The 22,915-nt window shown below is 37.7% G+C and overlaps 5 protein-coding genes across 6 annotated transcripts; all 5 read right to left on the reverse strand.

The window, feature by feature from the left end:
- Window positions 1-1,839: 1,839 nt before the first annotated feature.
- Window positions 1,840-9,117, reverse strand: LOC118235319 (olfactory receptor 52B2-like). 2 transcript variants are annotated; one of them, XR_004766827.1, is made up of 3 exons: window positions 9,092-9,117; window positions 7,152-8,288; window positions 1,840-2,123 (listed from the first exon to the last, which is right to left on the reverse strand). XR_004766827.1 is itself a non-coding variant. In XM_035432533.1 (2 exons), the coding sequence occupies exon 2, from the start codon at window positions 8,243-8,245 to the stop codon at window positions 7,262-7,264; it is 984 nt and encodes a 327-aa protein (XP_035288424.1). In that variant the 5' UTR covers window positions 8,246-8,288; window positions 9,092-9,117; the 3' UTR covers window positions 7,036-7,261. The 2 variants fall into 2 exon arrangements, 1 of the variants encoding a protein (XP_035288424.1); XM_035432533.1 differs by lacking the exon at window positions 1,840-2,123 and having other exon boundaries at window positions 7,036-8,288.
- Window positions 2,130-4,488, reverse strand: LOC118235330 (olfactory receptor 52B2-like). The gene is made up of 2 exons (XM_035432544.1): window positions 4,427-4,488; window positions 2,130-3,553 (listed from the first exon to the last, which is right to left on the reverse strand). The coding sequence occupies exon 2, from the start codon at window positions 3,508-3,510 to the stop codon at window positions 2,536-2,538; it is 975 nt and encodes a 324-aa protein (XP_035288435.1). The 5' UTR covers window positions 3,511-3,553; window positions 4,427-4,488; the 3' UTR covers window positions 2,130-2,535.
- Window positions 9,118-10,462: 1,345 nt separating the features above from the next.
- LOC118235321 (olfactory receptor 2A12-like) lies at window positions 10,463-12,979 on the reverse strand. Its single transcript, XM_035432536.1, has 2 exons — window positions 12,945-12,979; window positions 10,463-11,631 (listed from the first exon to the last, which is right to left on the reverse strand). Exon 2 carries the CDS (start codon window positions 11,584-11,586, stop codon window positions 10,603-10,605), a length of 984 nt encoding a protein of 327 aa, XP_035288427.1. The 5' UTR covers window positions 11,587-11,631; window positions 12,945-12,979; the 3' UTR covers window positions 10,463-10,602.
- Window positions 12,980-14,714: 1,735 nt separating this feature from the next.
- LOC118235323 (olfactory receptor 2A12-like) lies at window positions 14,715-17,436 on the reverse strand. The gene is made up of 2 exons (XM_035432538.1): window positions 17,406-17,436; window positions 14,715-16,104 (listed from the first exon to the last, which is right to left on the reverse strand). The coding sequence occupies exon 2, from the start codon at window positions 16,057-16,059 to the stop codon at window positions 15,076-15,078; it is 984 nt and encodes a 327-aa protein (XP_035288429.1). The 5' UTR covers window positions 16,060-16,104; window positions 17,406-17,436; the 3' UTR covers window positions 14,715-15,075.
- Window positions 17,437-19,202: 1,766 nt separating this feature from the next.
- Window positions 19,203-20,595, reverse strand: LOC118235324 (olfactory receptor 5F1-like). Its single transcript, XM_035432539.1, has one exon. It carries the CDS (start codon window positions 20,558-20,560, stop codon window positions 19,577-19,579), a length of 984 nt encoding a protein of 327 aa, XP_035288430.1. The 5' UTR covers window positions 20,561-20,595; the 3' UTR covers window positions 19,203-19,576.
- Between the last annotated feature and the right edge of the window lie 2,320 nt (window positions 20,596-22,915).

Here is a 22,915-nt window from a genome sequence, read left to right on the forward strand (position 1 = left end):
TATATAATATATACACACACACACACACACATACATACATACACAGAGGTGGAAAATTAAAGGAAAACCCAGAATAAATGATTAGAAAAGCATAATGAATGCATGGTGTCCTGCATGATAAAATTACACAATTAACATCTCATCACCTTCTGTGGCACGTAAAATAAAAATGCTGAGCAGGCACCAGTTGACTCTGCTTTTGGACTAAGATGACAACGGGAATGGATGCAAGTGAATTTGAATGAGGGTTCGTTATTGGGGTACGGATGGCAGGAGCTTCAGTCACATGGACTGCCCTGCTGGCTCTCCTATCTGTAGGAACAGTGACTAAAGTAACATCTGCACAAAGGACATCAGTAAATTCGGTTGAAAGCGCACGTTTGATGACCGTCATGCTTGTGCAGTAGTGCGATATATGTAAGGAAAAACAGAAGAGCAATTCGTCCTCAGGTGACTGAGCTGATCTTCAGGTGATCATCAAAACTCCAAATGAGGGAATATATTTTGGAAGAATGGTGTTCCATGCCTCCAGTAGAGTTCCAGAGACTTGCAGAATCTATTTCAAGCAGCATTGCAGCTGTTCTGGTGGCTAGTGGTGGTCGAGCACCTTACTAAAACACTTTATATTGTTTTTTTCTTTGTTACCCGTCTGCATTTATATATATATATACATAAACACACATCATATCTGGCAACACTCAAATATTGCAGTTTCCCCTAATGTTTTCTCCTCCCTAAGTTTCCCAAAATTGTACTGATTCGGATTTTTAAAAAACAACAAAACATGCTCGCCTTACATTCTGTGGTTTTTATTTCATTAGGAGTTCATGGCATACAGTAGTTCATAATCTAGATGAGGAACTATTTTTCTAAATTATGAAATTACTTTAAAAAAAATTTAAAACTGACTTCAGTATCCCTCAGGTAGAGGTGGTGGTGGTGGTGTTCATGCTATTTGTACTCTGTAAAGATGAATAACTATGTTTTGATTTATAAAATCATTTGATTTTGTTTGTTTACTTCTGTTTTTAAAGCCTGTTATGGCCATATAACATATAGTTAATTGTTTGTTAAACACAGCTTTAAAAAACAAACATTAAAAAAAAAAATTGTTGGTTTATTTTTCAGGGACAACGGCAGGGTCGTGCACAGACATTTTGGGGGGCAGGGGCTCAATTGAAAAAAAAGGGCAACCTCCACATATAAATACACTCGTACACATGCCAAAGCCCCTCTTGTGAGTAGCATAGCCAATGACTAAGTGATGTGTTTTTGGGGGGGGGGGTGTCGTGTTGATTGTCAATTCAGCTCTAAGAGAGATGGTTAGTTTTCTAAATTAAATCTTCCAAAAGAAATGATTTATTGATACTACCAGATTTGTAAATGTGAAAAAGGCCCATGAAAACGTTCCTGTTCAGCTTTACAAACCGCACATGTGCTGAAACGCGCATCTTTATTATCTCTGTATGTGTGTTCATACCTGCAAAATATACGTTTCTTTCTTTTATACTCTATATATGTATATTGTTACCTCACAACAGCGCAGCGGTTAATGCAGTACTTTTCTGGGGCTTTATTCACAAAACTATTCTTAAATTATTCTTACTTTTTTTCTTTAAAATGGTCCTATGGAGAAAAAAAAAAAAAAAAACAATATGGGATTCATGACATGTCTAGACCGTTGTTTTTGTGCACATCCCAGGTTTGCAGCTGTACAACTGCTGGTATGTAAGGGCATTTGGGGGTTTGTAGTCTGAAATAACAGAATGCACATATTAAAATACCTTTTAATAAAATCTTTGAGTTGTTTGATTACAAATCTTAAATAATAGACTGAAGAGCCAAATCAAAGAAAAAAGTGTCTTTGTCCCAAGCATTATGGAGGTCACTTTATTTATTTATTTTGAGCGAGATGTCCTAGGGCATTAGACACATTAATGTTTCAGCAGAGGGTGCTGCTAACAGACCAAGTTTTGAAAATTGATTAAAATTTTATTAGATTTTTTCTTTTACAGTTTTTAAATAATCAATCGGACATCTTAGAATTTACCATTTTCTTCCTGGAGCTGGAAACTAATCTTAACACATCAGTAGAAAAGTATTATATGGAAATACAATTAAACCTCCTCACTATATATATACATATACTATATATATTGGTCTGAATGAACACCTTTCTCTCGTAAACCCCCCAGTTATTCTCAGAATAACTAGAATGGAATTAACTTTATTTAACTAGGTTGGTAAATTCAGAAAAATGGCTCGGTGACAATGATGTATTACAGTATTACTCAAGAACACCACAGCAAAATAAACTGGTACAGCTGCCAATGCAACACTTGAACTTTCAAACGGTTGTGGTTGTAGTTGTGGTTGTGGTTGTGCTGGGGGGTGTCTCCTTTTCCAAGAAGATACAATTGAACTGCACTGACATGCGACATCACATAGACATGTTCAATTGAAGCAAAACACCAAGGCTTAAAAATGAATGGATTTTATTCATTTGAAAATGTCATTTTACTGCAACCTTTGGGTCTATGCCCACACTGCTACCTTGACTTTCTGCAGCATAGCCAGTATTCTGTTCCTGATTTCTTTGGTAGCCAGCGAATACACAATGGAGTTCAGACAGGGCGGCACGCATGTGGCCAATGACACGAGCACCCCAGCGATATCTTGATCGATTTGGGAAATTGTTAAGAAAAGCACAATGCCATACATTGCCATGATCGGCACATAGTAAACTGTCACTAGAACGAGATGTTCTGTGCAGGTTGCGAGTGCTTTGTACCGGCTCTCGGTGCTTTTCATCCTAAACACGGCTGTCAAAATACAGGCGTATGACACAACTATTAAACTAAAGGGCACAAGCACAGTACTCAAACTCACAGCAGAGAAAGTGGCGTACTGCAAGCTGTGATCATTGCAAGACAGCGAGTACACGGGCGCATAGTCACAGAAGTAGCTCTTCACAATAAGAGAATTACAGAAAGACAGCCTGGTGAGAATTATGACTGCGAACATAGAAAGACTTATGCAAAATGACCAAACAGCGACTAAAATAGTGGCCATGACGTTGATTGTGTTGATAGAGCTTTGTCTCAATGGGAAACATATTGCAATTAACCTGTCATAGGCAAGTACACTGAGGGAAAATGACTCTAATGTAAAAAAGGTGTAAGCGAAAAACATTTGTGTCAAGCATATATTGTAGGACATAAAGTTTTCTTTCGCAAGAAATAGCTTTAACATACTAGGCATAATGCTTGTACTCAGCATCACGTCGACGATCGCCAGATTAGCCACCGCAATGTACTTTGGAGTGTGCAGGCGATAATCTATATATATAATGGAAATGAGAATGGAGTTGAACAAAACCGTTACAATATATACGACTGCAAGGAAGATAAAATAAAAATCAGCAAACTTTAAATTGGTAAATCCGACGATGTAAAATCCCACTGGTCTAATGATGGAATCGTTTGTGACCCATGTGGCGCGATTTCCCATTGCAAGGTGTTAAGGCTCCGAGCGACTGATTTTCCTCTTCTCCCTGAGAGAGAAACAGAATAATATCTACCAATGTAAATATACAAGCAGTTGACAGTACAGCCTATGCGTACCCATTGCCAAGTTTAGATTACATTTCAACATTTATGCATTCATACATTTCAACAGCCTATGCGTACCCATTGCCTAGTTTAGATTAGATTACATTTCAACATTTAGCACACGCTCTTATCCATACTTGGATTTCATGTTTTCATGCTATTTACTACAGAGCTGGATATTTCTACTGAGGCCATTTAGAATTAGTACTGCCTAATAAATAAATGACATATGTGTGTGTATATATATATATATATATATGGCAAAATAAGTAACGGTCCACTGTAGAGTGTTATTACGCATTACATTGATCAGGGACCCGTGCATAATGAGAGAATCTCAAAAAGACAGTTTTGTCACAATCAACACCAGGAACATCATGGCGCTTACACCACGTTTTTTCACCTCTTCGAATGCAAAGAACAAAATTTGCTTTTGTCATATAGTTTTCCAGAAAGCTTCCACTTCAGATGAACAGCAAGCAAATCGATCGCGACTGAAAACCGGAGCACGGACCACTTACGATTCCAATCTCTTTTGTAGACACATAATTTAAATCACGCGTATACTTAGTCTTGTATTAAGCCGATGTAGACCACCTCGAATGTGAGCATGTTTGTGGCATTGCTCTTCCAACTTCTATTACTAATATAATGTTTGCATATTGCATTTGGTGTACATCCGTTACCTATTCCACATACGTGTCGCAGGTAACAGGTAACATTCACAATAAGCCCTGGTGTCCCAAAGATTGCGACAAAAATATCGATTAAAGGTGTGAAGGGTAACATTATCGCAGCAGGAAATCGGTACTCACCACTTCCCTGCATCGGTGACTGTCGAAGCCCTTGAATGTGCTTCTGTGCTCATGTTGCTGAATATATCTCCTGTTGTGTGCGGAAAGCGCGTACATGAGATTTTTTCTGTGACGTAAGTTAAAATGAGGCGGTGTGCAGTTAATCGAATCTTCTGGGGATTTCCACTCCCCTTCACATGAACGCAGATGTCAAGCCACACACTGTGCTATATCCACTTCTCTTTTTCATTAATTTATGCAAGTAAAATTAAAACGATAACGCTGTGGATTGTGATAAGGGCATAGCTATAAACCATGAATTATAAATTGTTGTATTGATTATGGTTTATAAAATAATAGCACAACATTACATTTTGACATTTTCACAACCCTGTGAAGTGGTTTTTTTTTTTTTTTTTCCTTAAAAAGAAAACACATTAAACAAGTTTACGTAGTTTCAAATTGGACTGCAGTGGTGGGTATCTGTTAAATGGGCAAACCACAGGACGGCTGCGACACTTTAAAACTTCATATTTGGCATAATTGCCATGTATCCCTTTCTAGGCCAAATATGTGTGTGCATATATATATATATATATATATATATATATATATATATACACACACACACACACACACACACACACACACACACACACACATACATACGTACACAGAGGTGACAAATTAAAGGAAAAACCAGAATAAATGATTAGAAAAGCATAATGAATGCATGGTGTCCTGCATGATAAAATTACACAATTAACATCTTATCACCTTCTGTGGCACGTAAAATAAAAATGCTGAGCAGGCACCAGTTGACTCTGCTTTTGGACTAAGATGACAAGGGGAATGGATGCAAGTGAATTTGAAAGAGGGTTCATTATTGGGGCACGGATGGCAGGAGCTTCAGTCACATGGACTGCCCTACTGGCTCTCCTATCTGTAGGAACAGTGACTAAAGTAACATCTGCACAAAGGACATCAGTAAATTTGGTTGAAAGCGCACGTTTGATGACCGTCATGCTTGTGCAGTAGTGCGATATATGTAAGGAAAAACAGAAGAGCAATTCGTCCTCAGGTGACTGAGCTGATCCTCAGGTGATCATCAAAACTCCAAATGAGGGAATATATTTTGGAAGAATGGTGTTCCATGCCTCCAGTAGAGTTCCAGAGACTTGCAGAATCTATTTCAAGCAGCATTGCAGCTGTTCTGGTGGCTAGTGGTGGTCGAGCACCTTACTAAAACACTTTATATTGTTTTTTTCTTTGTTACCCGTCTGCATTTATATATATATACATAAACACACACCATATCTGGCAACACTCAAATATTGCAGTTTCCCCTAATGTTTTCTCCTCCCTAAGTTTCCCAAAATTGTACTGATTCGGATTTTTAAAAAACAACAAAACATGCTCGCCTTACATTCTGTGGTTTTTATTTCATTAGGAGTTCATGGCATACAGTAGTTCATAATCTAGATGAGGAACTATTTTTCTAAATTATGAAATTACTTTTTTAAAATTTTAAAACTGACTTCAGTATCCCTCAGGTAGGGGTGGTGGTGGTGTTCATGCTATTTGTACTCTGTAAAGATGAATAACTATGTTTTGATTTATAAAATCATTTGATTTTGTTTGTTTACTTCTGTTTTTAAAGCCTGTTATGGCCTTTTAACATATAGTTAATTGTTTGTTAAACACAGCTTTAAAAATCAAACATTAAAAAAAAAAATTGTTGGTTTATTTTTCAGGGACAATGGCAGGGTCGTGCACAGACATTTTGGGGGGCAGGGGCTCAATTGAAAAAAAAAGGGCAACCTCCACATATAAATACACTCATACACATGCCAAAGCCCCTCTTGTGAGTAGCATAGCCAATGACTAAGTGATGTGTTTTTGGGGGGGTGTCGTGTTGATTGTCAATTCAGCTCTAAGAGAGATGGTTAGTTTTCTAAATTAAATCTTCCAAAAGAAATGATTTATTGATACTACCAGATTTGTAAATGTGAAAAAGGCCCATGAAAACGTTCCTGTTCAGGTTTACAAACTGCACATGTACTGAAACGCGCATTTTTATTATCTCTGTATGTGTGTTCATACCTGCAAAATGTACGTTTCTTTCTTTTATACTCTATATATGTATATTGTTACCTCACAACAGCGCAGCAGTTAATGCAGTACTTTTCTGGGGCTTTATTCACAAAACTATTCTTAAATTATTCTTACTTTTTTTCTTTAAAATGGTCCTATGGAGAAAAAAAAAAAAAAAAACAATATGGGATTCATGACATGTCTAGACCTTTGTTTTTGTGCACATCCCAGGTTTGCAGCTGTACAACTGCTGGTATGTAAGGGCATTTGGGGGTTTGTAGTCTGAAATAACAGAATGCACATATTAAAATACCTTTTAATAAAATCTTTGAGTTGTTTGATTACAAATCTTAAATAATAGACTGAAGAGCCAAATCAAAGAAAAAAGTGTCTTTGTCCCAAGCATTATGGAGGTCACTTTATTTATTTATTTTGAGCGAGATGTCCTAGGGCATTAGGCACATTAATGTTTCAGCAGTGGGTGCTGCTAACAGACAGAGTTTTGAAAACTGATTAAAATTTTATTAGATTTTTTCTTTTACAGTTTTTAAATAATCAATCGGACATCTTAGCATTTACCATTTTCTTCCTGGAGCTGGAAACTAATCTTAACACATCAGTAGAAAAGTATTATATGGAAATACAATTAAACCTCCTCACGTTGGACTTCATATTAACTTGGGCAAATGAGGACAAACACTAAGGGCTAAAATTAAAGGGATGTTTTTCATTTGAAAAAAAAAATTGCTACAATCTTTGGCTCTAGGCCTGCCCTGAGCACGCTCCTACCTTGACTTTCTCGAGCATAGCCAGTATTCTGTTCTTTATTTCTTTGGTAGCCAGCGAATACACAATGGGGTTCAGACAGGGCGGCATGCATGTAGCCAATGACACGAGCACCGTAGCGATATCTTGATCGATTTGGGAAATTGTAAAGAAAAGCACAATGCCATACATTGCCATGATGGGCACATAGTAAACTGCCACTAGAATGAGATGTTCTGTGCAGGTTGCGAGTGCTTTGTACCGGCTCTCGGTGCTTTTCATCCTAAACACGGCTGTCAAAATACAGGCGTATGACACAACTATTAAACTAAAGGGCACAAGCACAGTACTCAAACTCACAGCAGAGAAAGTGGCGTACTGCAAGCTGTGATCATTGCAAGACAGCGAGTACACGGGGTCATAGTCACAGAAGTAACTCTTCACAATAAGAGAATTACAGAAAGACAGCCTGGTGAGAATTATGACTGGGAACATAGAAAGACTTATGCAAAATGACCAAACAGCGACTAAAATGGTAGCCATGACGTTGATTGTGTTGATAGAGCTTTGTCTCAATGGGAAACATATTGCAATTAACCTGTCATAGGCAAGTACACTGAGGGAAAATGACTCTAATGTAAAAAAGGTGTAAGCGAAAAACATTTGTATCAAGCATACACTGTAGGACATAAAGTTTTCTTTCGCAAGAAATAGCTTTAACATACTAGGCATAATGCTTGTACTCAGCATCACGTCGACGATCGCCAGATTAGCCACCGCAATGTACTTTGGAGTGTGCAGGCGATAATCTATATATATAATGGAAATGAGAATAGAGTTGAACAAAACCGTTACAATATATACGACTGCAAGGAAGATAAAATAAAAATCAGCAAACTTTAAATTGGTAAATCCGACGATGTAAAATCCCACTGGTCTAATGATGGAATCGTTTGTGACCCATGTGGCGCGATTTCCCATTGCAAGGTGTTAAGGCTCCGAGCGACTGATTTTCCTCTTCTCCCTGAGAGAGAAACAGAATAATATCTACCAATGTAAATATACAAGCAGTTGACAGTACAGCCTATGCGTACCCATTGCCTAGTTTAGATTAGATTACATTTCAACATTTAGCACACACTCTTATCCATACTTGGATTTCATGTTTTCATGCTATTTACTACAGAACTGGATATTTCTACTGAGGCCATTTAAAATTAGTACTACCTAATAAATAAATGACAAATGAATATATATATATAAATATGGCAAAAGAAGTAATGGTCCACTGTAGAGTGTTATTACACATTACATTGATCGGGGACCCGTACATAATGAGAGAATCTCAAAAAGACAGTTTTGTCACAATCAACACCAGGAACATCATGGCGCTTACACCACGTTTTTTCACCTCCTCGAAAGAAAAAAACCAAATTTTGTTTCTTTGTCATACAGTTTTCCAGAAAGCTTCCACTTCAGATGAACAGCAAGCAAATCGATCGCGACTGAAAACCGGAGCACGGACCACTCACGATTCCAATCTCTTTTGTAGACACATAATTTAAATCACGCGTATACTTAGTCTTGTATTAAGCCGATGTAGACCACCTCGAATGTGAGCATGTTTGTGGCATTGCTCTTCCAACTTCTATTACTAATATAATGTTTGCATATTGCATTTGGTGTACATCCGTTACCTATTCCACATACGTGTCGCAGGTAACAGGTAACATTCACAATAAGCCCTGGTGTCCCAAAGATTGCGACAAAACATATCGATTAAAGGTGTGTAGGGTAACATTATCGCAGCAGGAAATCGGTACTCACCACTTCCCTGCATCGGTGACTGTCGAAGCACTTGAATGTGCTTCTGTACTCGTGCTGCTGAATATATCTCCTGGTGTGTGCGGAAAGCGCGTACATGAGAATTTTTCTGTGACGTCAGTTAAAATGAGGCGGTGTGCAGTTAATCGATTCTTCTGGGGATTTCCACTACCCTTCACATGAACGCGAATCTCAAACCATATATATATATATATATATATATATATATATATATATATGTATATACATATACACACACCATATCTGGCAACACTCAAATATTGCAGTTTCCCCTAATGTTTTCTCCTCCCTAATTTTCCCAAAATTGTACTGATTCGGATTTTTTTAAAACAACAAAACATCCTCGCCTTACATTCTGTGGTTTTTATTTAATTAGGAGTTCATGGCATACAGTAGTTAATCTAGATGAGGAACTATTTTTCTAAATTATGAAATTACTTTTTTAAAATTTTAAAACTGACTTCAGTATCCCTCAGGTAGGGGTGGTGGTGGTGTTCATGCTATTTGTACTCTGTAAAGATGAGTAACTATGTTTTGATTTATAAAAACATTTGATTTTGTTTGTTTACTTCTGTTTTTAAAGCCTGTTATGGCCTTTTAACATAGTTAATTGTTTGTTAAACACAGCTTTAAAAAACAAATTACCTGTTGTTTATCTGTATTATTATTGATGTCAAAGTAAAACATTATAGTCATGGTTTTACTATCTCAACAATAGAATTGCCAATAATTATAATGGTAAAAATGAGGAATTTTTGGCATTTTATACAGCTGTTTCGTCCCCTGCCTCTGCTGGTCTGGGTAGTGCAGGTGGAGGCAATTACCTGATTGCCTGATTGCCTCCACCTGCCTGTGGCCCAATATAAGCCCGGTAGTATGAGGCTGAAAAAAAGATCCTCTTTGGGGCTGTGTGTGGTGTTGTGTTTAGTCGTTTTTGTGAAGATCTTTTTGTTTTGTGTACTTTGTAGGGTTTTTGTGTGTTAGTTTATCATTTACACTAATGAATGTCTGGGTTTTTATTTTTTTAGATCAGTTCTGGATTGTGTTTTTGATGAACTTGAACTCTGGTGTTGCGGCTTAAAGAGCCGGCCGTAACAACAGCTTTGGGTTGAACTCCACACACTTCCGGTTTTAGCCACGCCCACTTACAGTTTTTATCCTAATACAAGGAATCTCCCTCCGTCCCTTATCATTATCTTTATTCAACCAGGTAGGTCAATTGACAAAAAGGTCAAGGACAATGCAGTACACAATATGACCAAAGACACTGAATGGGAAAATTACACAATACTTAAGACACATTTGATAATGCAACATTTAAACAATCAAATGGAATTAATGACTCAATGGGGAGGTCTCCTATTCTTTAAAAATACAATTGAATTACATCACATTGGACCTCTCAGACATGCACAGTTGAAGCCAAACACCAAGGCTCAAAATGAAATGGATGTTACTCATTTGAAAATGTAAATTTCATGCAACCCTTGGGTCTATGCCTGTCCTGCCCACGATGCTACCTTTACTTTCTGGAGCATAGCCAGTATTCTGTTCTTGATTTCTTTGGTTGTCAGGGAATACACAATGGGGTTCAGACAGGGAGGGATGCATGAGGCTAATGACAAGCTCACCACAGCGACACCCGGATCGATTTGGAAAACTGCGAAGAAAAATTTAAAGATAAACAATGTCAAGATCGGCACAAAGAAAATCGCCACGAGAACGAGATGTTCTGTGCAGGTTGCGAGTGCTTTGTACCTGCTCTCCACGCTTTTCATTCTAAACACGGCTGTCAAAATACAGGTGTATGACACAACGATTAAACTAAGGGGCCCAAACAGAAATATTAAACTCAGAGAAGAGGCAGTGGCCCACTGCAAGCTATTATCATTGCAAGATAGTTCGTACACAGGGGCGTAGTCACAGAAGTAGCTCTGTACATTGACCGAATTACAGAAAGACAGCCTGGTTTGGATTGTGACTGAGAACAGAGTAACACTTATGCAAAATGACCAAACCGTGACTAAAATAGTGGTCATGACGGTGTTTGTGTTGATAGAGCTCTGTCTCAGTGGGAAACATATTGCAATTAACCTGTCATAGGCAAGTACACTGAGGGAAAATGACTCTAATGAGAAAAAGCAGTAGTAGAAAAACATCTGTGTCAAGCATACGGTGTAGGACATAAAGTTATCTTTCGCAAGAAACATCTGGATCATACTAGGAATAATGCTTGTACTGAGCACCAAGTCGACGATCGCCAGGTTAGCCACCGCAATGTACTTTGGAGTGTGCAGGCGATAATCTATAAATATAATGGAAATGATAATGGAGTTGGACAAAGCCGTCACAATATATACGACTGCAAGGAAGATAAAATATAAATAAGCAAACTTTAAATTGGTAAATCCGACGATGTAAAACCCCACTGGTCTAATGATGGAGTCGTTTGTGATCCATGTGGTGCGATCTCCCATTACTAGATGTTCAGGACCTCCGGGCGACGGCTTTTCCTCTTCACCCTGAGAAATATATTTATATCCACCAGTGAAAAAATACAACCTATTACGAGTTCAGTCTGTGCGTACCCATTGCCTAGTTTAGAATATATTTCGACATTTATTATGCGCTCCTTATCCATATTTCGTTTATTTTATTTATATTAATTTAACCGGGGGAATAAACCCATTCAGATCTAAAATCTCTTGATCAAGTGAGACCTGACATAAAACAAAAAGTTACAACAAACAGTAGACAAACGAATCACAAACATCGAGTGGGGATTGGGACGGCAGTGTAACAGTAATTAATAAACAGAGCAGAGGATAAAAACAGGAGCAAATTTTCAGTCACAGTCATGAATAATGTTTGAAGTCAGCACTCGAACTATGTCAAGTTTCTGATTAAAAAAAAAAAAAAAAAAAGATTGTTTCACAACGGTAGGGTGCAAAATATCTTTCAGCAACAAGGCTACATCCAGTCATAATGGAGGTAAATATGTGACCAAGAACCCAAAGGAAAAGAGGTCCAATCGTTACATAATATATTCTATTTTTTTTGGTCACTTGCAAACAATTCCCGCTAAAATTGACTCAGAAAACCAACTTTCAAGGACAGTTGTCTACTTAAAAATGATGTATTATGTAGATTGTAAAGAAAAATAATGCCTTAAACGCGAAAATGACTTCCGGAACAGATGTTTACCCTCCTCGCTCAAAAAAAAAAAAAAAAAAAATATATATATATATATATATTTCCTGGTATAGTTGTTAAATCGCTCAGTTCTGTTGACACATGGTAGAAGACTTCATTGCGCTGAAATGGCAAATGCAGTGCATGTCCTGTGCACTGCTATTTAACAGCAGTGCACGGGACATTTTTGGCCGTGTTACATTTATGATATGTTATATTTATATCAGCATTTCCCCTAATTTTTTTCAGAACGAGGACCACGAGCAAACCAATAGCGACTTAAAAAAAAAAAAAAAAAAAAAAAGAGAGAAAAACAGGAAAGCCGTACCACGGACCACACATTTGGAATCGCTTTTGTAAACATTTTACTTAAATCGCGCGTTTATTTAAATTTAAATTCAGACTGCTGTTCACCACCTTGAATGTGAGCATATTTTAGGGTTTGGTCTTACATTTTAAACTACCACAATAAAATTAGAATTTTGTATTTGATTTACTAGCTGTAGCTTTTCCACATATTTAACTTATTAACGGTAAACTATGGAAACGTTCACACTCAACCATCGCGACTGAAAGAATTTCGAAAAAACTGAACCAATAAAGACACAAAGTAAAATTACCGTGGCGGGAAAACGGTACTCACCAGTTATGCTTAGAATAGGTCACTGTCGAAAATCGTTAGTCTAATGTTCTTCTAGACTTAAGCTGTGCAATATATACTATCATTGTGTGTGGAATGCGTGTGCTTGGGAATTCTTCAGGGACTTCAATTAAAATCCGCAACTACCATCCCTTGCCTTTCGAACGCATTATCGCTCTGGTAGCTATAGAAACATTGATGAGATCAGTTTACATTGCACTTCAGCAGTTAACAGACGCTTTCATCCAGACCGATTTACTGGCATTACATTTTGTAGGGCTGTAGCCCATTTACTAGATGGGTTTGGTTTTTTCCCCAAAACTACACCTTTTTAATACCGAGTACATGATACCTTAAGCAAGCCTGCCTTTGACATGATATAACTATTACCCAATTAACCATGGCAGTTTAGTTTTTTTTATGTCAATTGCCCAGCATTTTAGAGTTTCATTCATTTCTCATATCTGCTCCATGTTCTGCCTTTTCCCTGCTCTAAGAATTTCTTAAGTTAAATATGGAACATAACAAAATGTACACATAAAAATAAATAGTTTCATTGTAATACAGTTAGTTTTATTTTCGTCACATTCAGTGTATTTCAGTGGCATTGAAATCACAAAAAAAAAATGTGGCAAGGTTGTATCTCCCAGATTTCCTTATTCTATTTTTAAAAATAAAATAAGTGCAAATGTCAAAATTAACTATGTTAAGACTGTTTTTTGTTTGTAATTGTAAAGGTACAATACTCATAGCTATGAACACATGAAATCCAGTTCACACAGTAAGCAAAGGCTAGGTCAGAGAGTAATGTTAAACCAAACTAGGAGGCAAAACAGCAACTTTGCCTGGATCAAAAACCAGACTGGTGAAGGTCAAGCAGATTGTGCTGGTGGAGATAAGACGATAGTTGTCTAAATGTCTTCCCATCTGCCATAAAGTGGCCTGAGCTTCTTTCTTTTTTTTTTTTTTGCCAGATTATACTGGGTGAGCTGAAACTGTGGTTCTCGTCATTGTGGTCTCTCTTCCCTCCTTTCTCTTACACGTACAGGCATGTTCTTGCGTTCATAGAGATACAAACACACACTCACACACTACTCTTCTACTGCAATAAAAGGGCACATACAAGACACAAGTACATAACTTTATGAAAAACTTTGCCACACAATATCTCAAATATAATTTGTACATTAACAGCAAGTTGTCTTACAGTATATCAGTATTACAGACTTAACAGTATTGCACATATGTTTGTGGACGGTTTGCGTTTTGATCTGTTCACTCAATTATTTTTAATTTTGCATTTGATGGAGCGTTATTCTCTAACCTGTGTGCATGCACTGTCTTAGTAATGTAGAATTGCAAACCCCCCACCCCCCCACACACACACACATACACACGCCAAACTCCCGCTTGTTGTGAGTAGCATAACCAAGGTTTAATTGATGTATTTTGGGGAGTGTGTCATGTTTAGCTCTAAGAGAGTACGTTTGAATTCAATCAGTAAGTGCTGACAGCCAAATTTTTGAAACTTTATTTTTGTACATGTTCTGTTGTCCCAGAATTTATTCTTTGTGCAATGAAAATAATTTACATGACCTTCTGATGACCTGTTTTAAATGTTTCCAAAGGCTGTAGATATGACCAAATTAAGCAGGCCACCAGAGGGACGTATTTAGATATCTAAGACGATCTTCGTTGCACATTAAACCTGCATGGACCAAAAACAGACGTTTAAACTAAAATCCCCCCCCCCAATAATTCCTTTCAGGACCATCTAGGAATTTCCTTTATTTAACCAGGTAGGTGAGTTCAGAACAATGTCTCAATGATGATGGTACATTATAGTATTACTCAAGAACACCACAGAAAACATAAGATAAATTGACACACATAGACATTAAGGTACAGCTGCTGCCAATGCATCACTTGAGCTTTCAAACAGGATTAATGTGTATCTGCTTGTGGTTGTTGTGGTGGTTATGGTGGTGGTGGGGGAGATAATATGTTTCCAAGAAGATACAATTGAACTACATTGACATCACATCGACATGCGCAATTGTGGCCAAGCACCAAGGCCTAAAGATAAAGGTATATTATTCATTTGAAAAATGTAATTTTACTGCAGCCTTTGGGTCTACGCCTGCCCTGCCCACGATGCTACCTTTACTTTCTGGAGCATAGCCAGTATTCTGTTCTTGATTTCTTTGGTTGTCAGGGAATACACAATGGGGTTCAGACAGGGAGGGATGCATGAGGCTAATGATAAGCTCATCACAGCGACACCCGGATCGATTTGGAAAACTGCAAAGAAAAGTTTAATGTTAAACAATGTCATGATCGGCACATAGAAAATCGCCACGAGAACGAGATGTTCTGTGCAGGTTGCGAGTGCTTTGTACCTGCTCTCCACGCTTTTCATTCTAAACACGGCTGTCAAAATACAGGTGTATGACACAACGATTAAACTAAGGGGCCCAAACAGAAATATTAAACTCAGAGAAGAGGCAGTGGCCCACTGCAAGCTATTATCATTGCAAGATAGTTCGTACACAGGGGCGTAGTCACAGAAGTAGCTCTGTACATTGACCGAATTACAGAAAGACAGCCTGGTTTGGATTGTGACTGAGAACAGAGTAACACTTATGCAAAATGACCAAACCGTGACTAAAATAGTGGTCATGACGGTATTTGTGTTGATAGAGCTCTTTCTCAGTGGGAAACATATTGCAATTAACCTGTCATAGGCAAGTACACTGAGGGAAAATGACTCTAATGAGAAAAAGCAGTAGTAGAAAAACATCTGTGTCAAGCATACGGTGTAAGACATAAAGTTATCTTTCGCAAGAAACATCTGGATCATACTAGGAATAATGCTTGTACTGAGCACCAAGTCGACGATCGCCAGGTTAGCCACCGCAATGTACTTTGGAGTGTGCAGGCGATAATCTATAAATATAATGGAAATGATAATGGAGTTGGACAAAGCCGTCACAATATATACGACTGCAAGGAAGAAAAAATATAAATAAGCAAACTTTAAATTGGTTAATCCGACGATGTAAAACCCCACTGGTCTAATGATGGAGTCGTTTGTGATCCATGTGGTGCGATCTCCCATTACTAGGTGTTCAGGACCTCCGGGCGACGGCTTTTCCTCTTCACCCTGAGAAATGTATTTATATCCACCAGTGAAAAAATACAACCTATTACGAGTTCAGTCTGTGCGTACCCATTGCCTAGTTTAGAATATATTTCGACATTTATTATGCGCTCCTTATCCATATTTCGTTTATTTTATTTATATTAATTTAACCGGGGGAATAAACCCATTCAGATCTAAAATCTCTTGATCAAGTGAGACCTGACATAAAACAAAAAGTTACAACAAACAGTAGACAAACGAATCACAAACATCGAGTGGGGATTGGGACGGCAGTGTAACAGTAATTAATAAACAGAGCAGAGGATAAAAACAGGAGCACATTTTCAGTCACAGTCATGAATAATGTTTGAAGTCAGCACTCGAACTATGTCAAGTTTCTGATTTTAAAAAAAAAAGATTGTTTCACAACGGTAGGGTGCAAAATATCTTTCAGCAACAAGGCTACATCCAGTCATAATGGAGGTAAATATGTGACCAAGAACCCAAAGGAAAAGCGGTCCAATCGTTACATAATATATTCTATTTTTTTTGGTCACTTGCAAACAATTCCCGCTAAAATTGACTCAGTAAACCAACTTTTCAAGAAGAGATGTCTACTTAAAAATTATGTATTATGTAGATTGTAAAGAAAAATAATGCCTTAAACACGAAAATGACTTCCGGAACAGATGTTTACCCTCCTCGCTCAAAAAAAAAAAAAAAAAAAAATATATATATATATTTCCTGGTATAGTTGTTAAATCGCTCAGTTCTGTTGACGCATGGTAGAAGACTTCATTGCGCTGAAATGGCAACTGCAGTGCATGTCCTGTGCACTGCTATTTAACAGCAGTGCACGGGACATTTTTGGCCGTGTTACATTTATGATATGTTATATTTATATCAGCATTTCCCCTAATTTTTTTCAGAACGAGGACCACGAGCAAACCAATAGCGACTTAAAAAAAGAAAAAAAAAAAAAAGAGAGAAAAACAGGAAAGCCGTACCACGGACCACACATTTGGAATCGCTTTTGTAAACATTTTACTTAAATCGCGCGTTTATTTAAATTTAAATTCAGACTGCTGTTCACCACCTTGAATGTGAGCATATTTTAGGGTTTGGTCTTACATTTTAAACTACCACAATAAAATTAGAATTTTGTATTTGATTTACTAGCTGTAGCTTTTCCACATATTTAACTTATTAACGGTAAACTATGGAAACGTTCACACTCAACCATCGCGACTGAAAGAATTTCGAAAAAACTGAACCAATAAAGACACAAAGTAAAATTACCGTGGCGGGAAAACGGTACTCACCAGTTATGCTTAGAATAGGTCACTGTCGAAAATCGTTAGTCTAATGTTCTTCTAGACTTAAGCTGTGCAATATATACTATCATTGTGTGTGGAATGCGTGTGCTTGGGAATTCTTCAGGGACTTCAATTAAAATCCGCAACTACCCTCCCTTGCCTTTCGAACGCATTATCGCTCTGGTAGCTATAGAAACATTGATGAGATCAGTTTACATTGCACTTCAGCAGTTAACAGACGCTTTCATCCAGACCGATTTACTGGCATTACATTTTGTAGGGCTGTAGCCCATTTACTAGATGGGTTTGGTTTTTTTTCCCAAAACTACACCTTTTTAATACCGAGTACATGATACCTTAAGCAAGCCTGCCTTTGACATGATATAACTATTACCCAATTAACCATGGCAGATTGTTTCTTTTTTTATACCAATTGCCCAGCATTTTAGAGTTTCATTCATTTCTCATATCTGCTCCATGTTCTGCCTTTTCCCTGCTCTAAGAATTTCTTAAGTTAAATATGGAACATAACAAAATGTACACATAAAAATAAATAGTTTCATTGTAATACAGTTAGTTTTATTTTGGTCACATTCAGTGTATTTTAGTGGCATTGAAATCACAAAAAAAATGTGGCAAGGTTGTATCTCCCAGATTTCCTTATTCTTTTTTAAAAAATAAAATAAGTGCAAATGTCAAAATTAACTATGTTAAGACAATGTTTTTTATTTGTAATTGTAAAGGTACAATACTCATAGCTATGAACACATGAAATCCAGTTCACACAGTAAGCAAAGGCTAGGTCAGAGAGTAATGTTAAACCAAACTAGGAGGCAAAACAGCAACTTTGCCTGGATCAAAAACCAGACTGGTGAAGGTCAAGCAGATTGTGCTGGTGGAGATAAGACGATAGTTGTTTAAATGTCTTCCCATCTGCCATAAAGTGGCCCGAGCTTCTTTCTTTTTTTTTTTTTTGCCAGATTATACTGGGTGAGCTGAAATTGTGGTTCTCGTCATTGTGGTCTCTCTTCCCTCCTTTCTCTTACACGTACAGGCATGTTCTTGCGTTCATAGAGATACAAACACACGCTCACAAACTACTCTTCTACTACAATAAAAGGGCACATACAAGACACAAGTACATAACTTTATGAAAAACTTTGCCACACTATCTCAAATATGATTTGTACATTAACAGCAAGTTATCTTACAGTATATCAGTATTACAGACTTAACAGTATTGCACATATGTTTGTGGACGGTTTGCGTTTTGATCTGTTCACTCAATTATTTTTAATTTTGCATTTGATGGAGCGTTATTCTCTAACCTGTGTGCATGCACTGTCTTAGTAATGTAGAATTGCAAATCCCACCCCCCACCCCCCCTCCCACCCCCCCACACACACACACACACATACACACGCCAAACTCCCGCTTGTTGTGAGTAGCATAACCAAGGTTTAATTGATGTATTTTGGGGAGTGTGTCATGTTTAGCTCTAAGAGAGTACGTTTGAATTCAATCAGTAAGTGCTGACAGCCAAATTTTTGAAACTTTATTTTTGTACATGTTCTGTTGTCCCAGAATTTATTCTTTGTGCAATGAAAATAATTTACATGACCTTCTGATGACCTGTTTTAAATGTTTCCAAAGGCTGTAGATATGGACAAATTAAGCAGGCCACCAGAGGGACGTATGTAGATATCTAAAACGATCTTCGTTGCACATTAAACCTGCATGGACCAAAAACAGACGTTTAAACTAAAATCCCCCCCCCCCCCCCCCAATAATTCCTTTCAGGACCATCTAGGAATTTCCTTTATTTAACCAGGTAGGTGAGTTCAGAACAATGTCTCAATGATGATGGTACATTATAGTATTACTCAAGAACACCACAGAAAACATAAGATAAATTGACACACATAGACATTAAGGTACAGCTGCTGCCAATGCATCACTTGAGCTTTCAAACAGGATTAATGTGTATCTGCTTGTGGTTGTTGTGGTGGTTATGGTGGTGGTGGGGGAGATAATCTGTTTCCAAGAAGATACAATTGAGCTACATTGACATCACATTGACATCACATCGACATGCGCAATTGTGGCCAAGCACCAAGGCCTAAAGATAAAGGTATATTATTCATTTGAAAAGTGTAATTTTACTGCAGCCTTTGGGTCTACGCCTGCCGTGCCCACGATGCTACCTTTACTTTTTGGAGCATAGCCAGTATTCTGTTCTTGATTTCTTTGGTTGTCAGGGAATACACAATGGGGTTCAGACAGGGCGGGATGCATGAGGCTAATGATAAGCTCATCACAGCGACACCCGGATCGATTTGGAAAACTGCGAAGAAAAGTTTAATGTTAAACAATGTCATGATCGGCACATAGAAAATCGCCACGAGAACGAGATGTTCTGTGCAGGTTGCGAGTGCTTTGTACCGGCTCTCCACGCTTTTCATTCTAAACACCGCTGTCAAAATACAGGTGTATGACACAACGATTAAACTAAGGGGTCCAAACAGAAAAATTGAACTCAGAGAAGAGGCAGTGGCCCACTGCAAGCTATTATCATTGCAAGATAGTTCGAACACAGGGGCGTAGTCACAGAAGTAGCTCTGTACATGGACCGAATTACAGAAAGACAGCCTGGTTTGGATTGTGACTGAGAACAGATTAACACTTATGCAAAATGACCAAACCGTGACTAAAATAGTGGTCATGACGGTGTTTGTGTTGATAGAGCTCTGTCTCAGTGGGAAACAAATCGCAATGAACCTGTCATAGGCAAGTACACTGAGGGAAAATGACTCTAATGAGAAAAAGCAGAAATAAAAAAACATCTGTGTAAAGCATACGCTGTAAGACATAAAGTTATCTTTCGCAAGAAACATCTTGAACATACTAGGAATAATGCTTGTACTCAGCACCAAGTCGACGATCGCCAGGTTAGCCACCGCAATGTACTTTGGAGTGTGCAGGCGATAATCTATAAATATAATGGAAATGATAATGGAGTTGGACAAAACCGTTACAATATATACGACTGCAAGGAAGATAAAATATAAATAAGCAAACTTTAAATTGGTTAATCCGACGATGTAAAACCCCACTGGTCTAATGATGGAGTCGTTAGTGATCCATGTGGTGCGGTCTCCCATTACGAGATGTTCAGGAGCTCCGGACGACGTCTTTTCCTCTTCTTCCTGACAGAGAAACCGATTAATATCTACCAATGTAAATATACAAGCAGTTGACCGTTACGTCTATGCATAGGCTACCCATTGCATAGTTTAGATTACATTTCAACATTTAGCAGACGCTCTTGTTCATACTTCGATTTCATTTTTTCATGCTATATACTACAGAGCTGAATATTTCATTTCCTAGTACTAAATACACGCACAACAACGCTACTTATTAGTTTAGTTTGCGCTGCGCTTTTAGAGCTTTTGTGTTGGCAGCCAAATCTTTGAAAATTCATTAAATTTTTTCATACTATCTACAGAGCTGGATATTTTGGCAAACAATTCCCGCTAAATTGACTCAGTAAACCAACTTTTCAAGAAGAGATGTCTACTTAAAAATGATGTATTATGTAGATTGTAAAGAAAAATGCCTTAAACACGAAAATGACTTTCGGAACAGATGTTTACTTACCTCCCTCAAGAATATAAAAAAAAATTATATATATATATATATATTTCCTGCTAGAGTTGTTGAATCGCTCCGTTCTGTTGGCACATGGTAGAAGACTTCATTGCGCTGAAATGGCAACTGTAACAGCAGTGCACAGGACATTTTTGGCCATGTTACATTTATGATGCATTAACTCTTCTCCTACTTTTTTCCAGAACGAGGACCACGAGCAAACCAATAGCGACTAAAAACAGGAAAGCCGTACCACGGACCACACATTTAGAATCGCTTTTGTGAACATTTTACTTAAATCGCGCGTATATTTAGGTTTAAATTCTGCCTGGTGTTCACCACCTTAAATGTGAACATATTTTAGGCTTTGGTCTTATATTTTGATCTACCAGTAGAATTTTGTATTTGGTTTACTAGCTGTAGCTTTTCCACATATGCCAACATGTCAAAGGTAAGCTATGGAAACGTTCACACCCAGCCTTCACGGCTGAAATCATTTGGAAAAAACTGAACCAATAATGACACAAAGTAAAATTACCGTGGCGGGACAACGGTACTCACCAGTTATGCTTAGAATAGGTCACTGACGAAATCCGTTAGTCTAATGTTCTGCTAGACCTACGATGTACTATGTATATATATCATTATGGGTGGAATGCGTGTACTTCGCAATTCTTCTGGGATGGCAATTAAAATCCGCAACTACCCTCCCTTGCCTTTCGAACGCATTATCGCTCTGGTAGCTATAGAAACATTGATGAGATCAGTTTACATTGTACTTTAGCAGTTAACAGACGCTTTCATCCAGAGCGATTTACTGGCATTACATTTTGTAGGGCTGTAGCCCATTTACTAGTTGGGTTTGGTCTTTTTCCCAAAACTACACCCTTTTAATTCCGAGTACATGATACCTTAAGCAAGCCTGCCTTTGACATGATATAACTATTACCCAATTAACCATGGCAGATTGTTTCTTTTTTTTTTATACCAATTGCCCAGCATTTTAGAGTTTCATCCATTTCTTATATCTGCTCCATGTTCCTTTTCCCTGCTCTGAGAATTTCTTAAGTTAAATATGGAGCATAACAAAATTAACACAGATAAAAATAAATACTTTCATTGAAATACAGTTAGTTTTATTTTTGATTACATTCAGTGTATTTCAGTGGCATTGAAAGAAATGTGGCAACGTTGTATCTCCCAGATTTCCTTATTCTAATTTTTAAAATTAAATAAGTGCAAATGTCAAAATGAACTAATGTTTAGATGTATGGCCCATCTGCTATAAAGTGGCCCCAGCTACTTTCATTAGTTTTTTGTTTGCCTGCTTTTACTGGGTGGGCTGAAATTGTAGTTATCTCATCATCTCTCCCCCATCCTTTCTCTTACACGTACAGGCATGTTCTTGCGTGCATAGACATACAAACACACACTCACAAACTACTCTTCTCCTACAATAAAAGGGCGCATGCAAGTAACCGAGAAGTACAGAACTTTATCAAATACGTTGTTACACAATATCTCATATATAATTTGAATTTTAACAAACATAGCACGCAAGTTACATTACAGTACTTCAATATTACAGACTTAACAGTATTGCACTTATGTTTGCATTTTACTCAGTTCATTCAATTATTTTTTACTTTTGGTGGAGCATTCTCTCGGTAGTATATAACTGCCCCCCGCCCCACCCACACACACACACACACACACACACACACACACCAAACCTCCTCTTGTGAGAGTGTCACAGCCAAGGACTAATTGATGTAATTTCGGGAGGTGTCGTACAAAGTGGAATTTTGAGTGTTAATTCAACTTCAAGAGAGTACATTTGAATATGCATCTGTAAGTAGATTTAA

Source organism: Anguilla anguilla, chromosome 9, assembly GCF_013347855.1.
Source record: "Anguilla anguilla isolate fAngAng1 chromosome 9, fAngAng1.pri, whole genome shotgun sequence".
Lineage (NCBI taxonomy): Eukaryota > Metazoa > Chordata > Actinopteri > Anguilliformes > Anguillidae > Anguilla > Anguilla anguilla.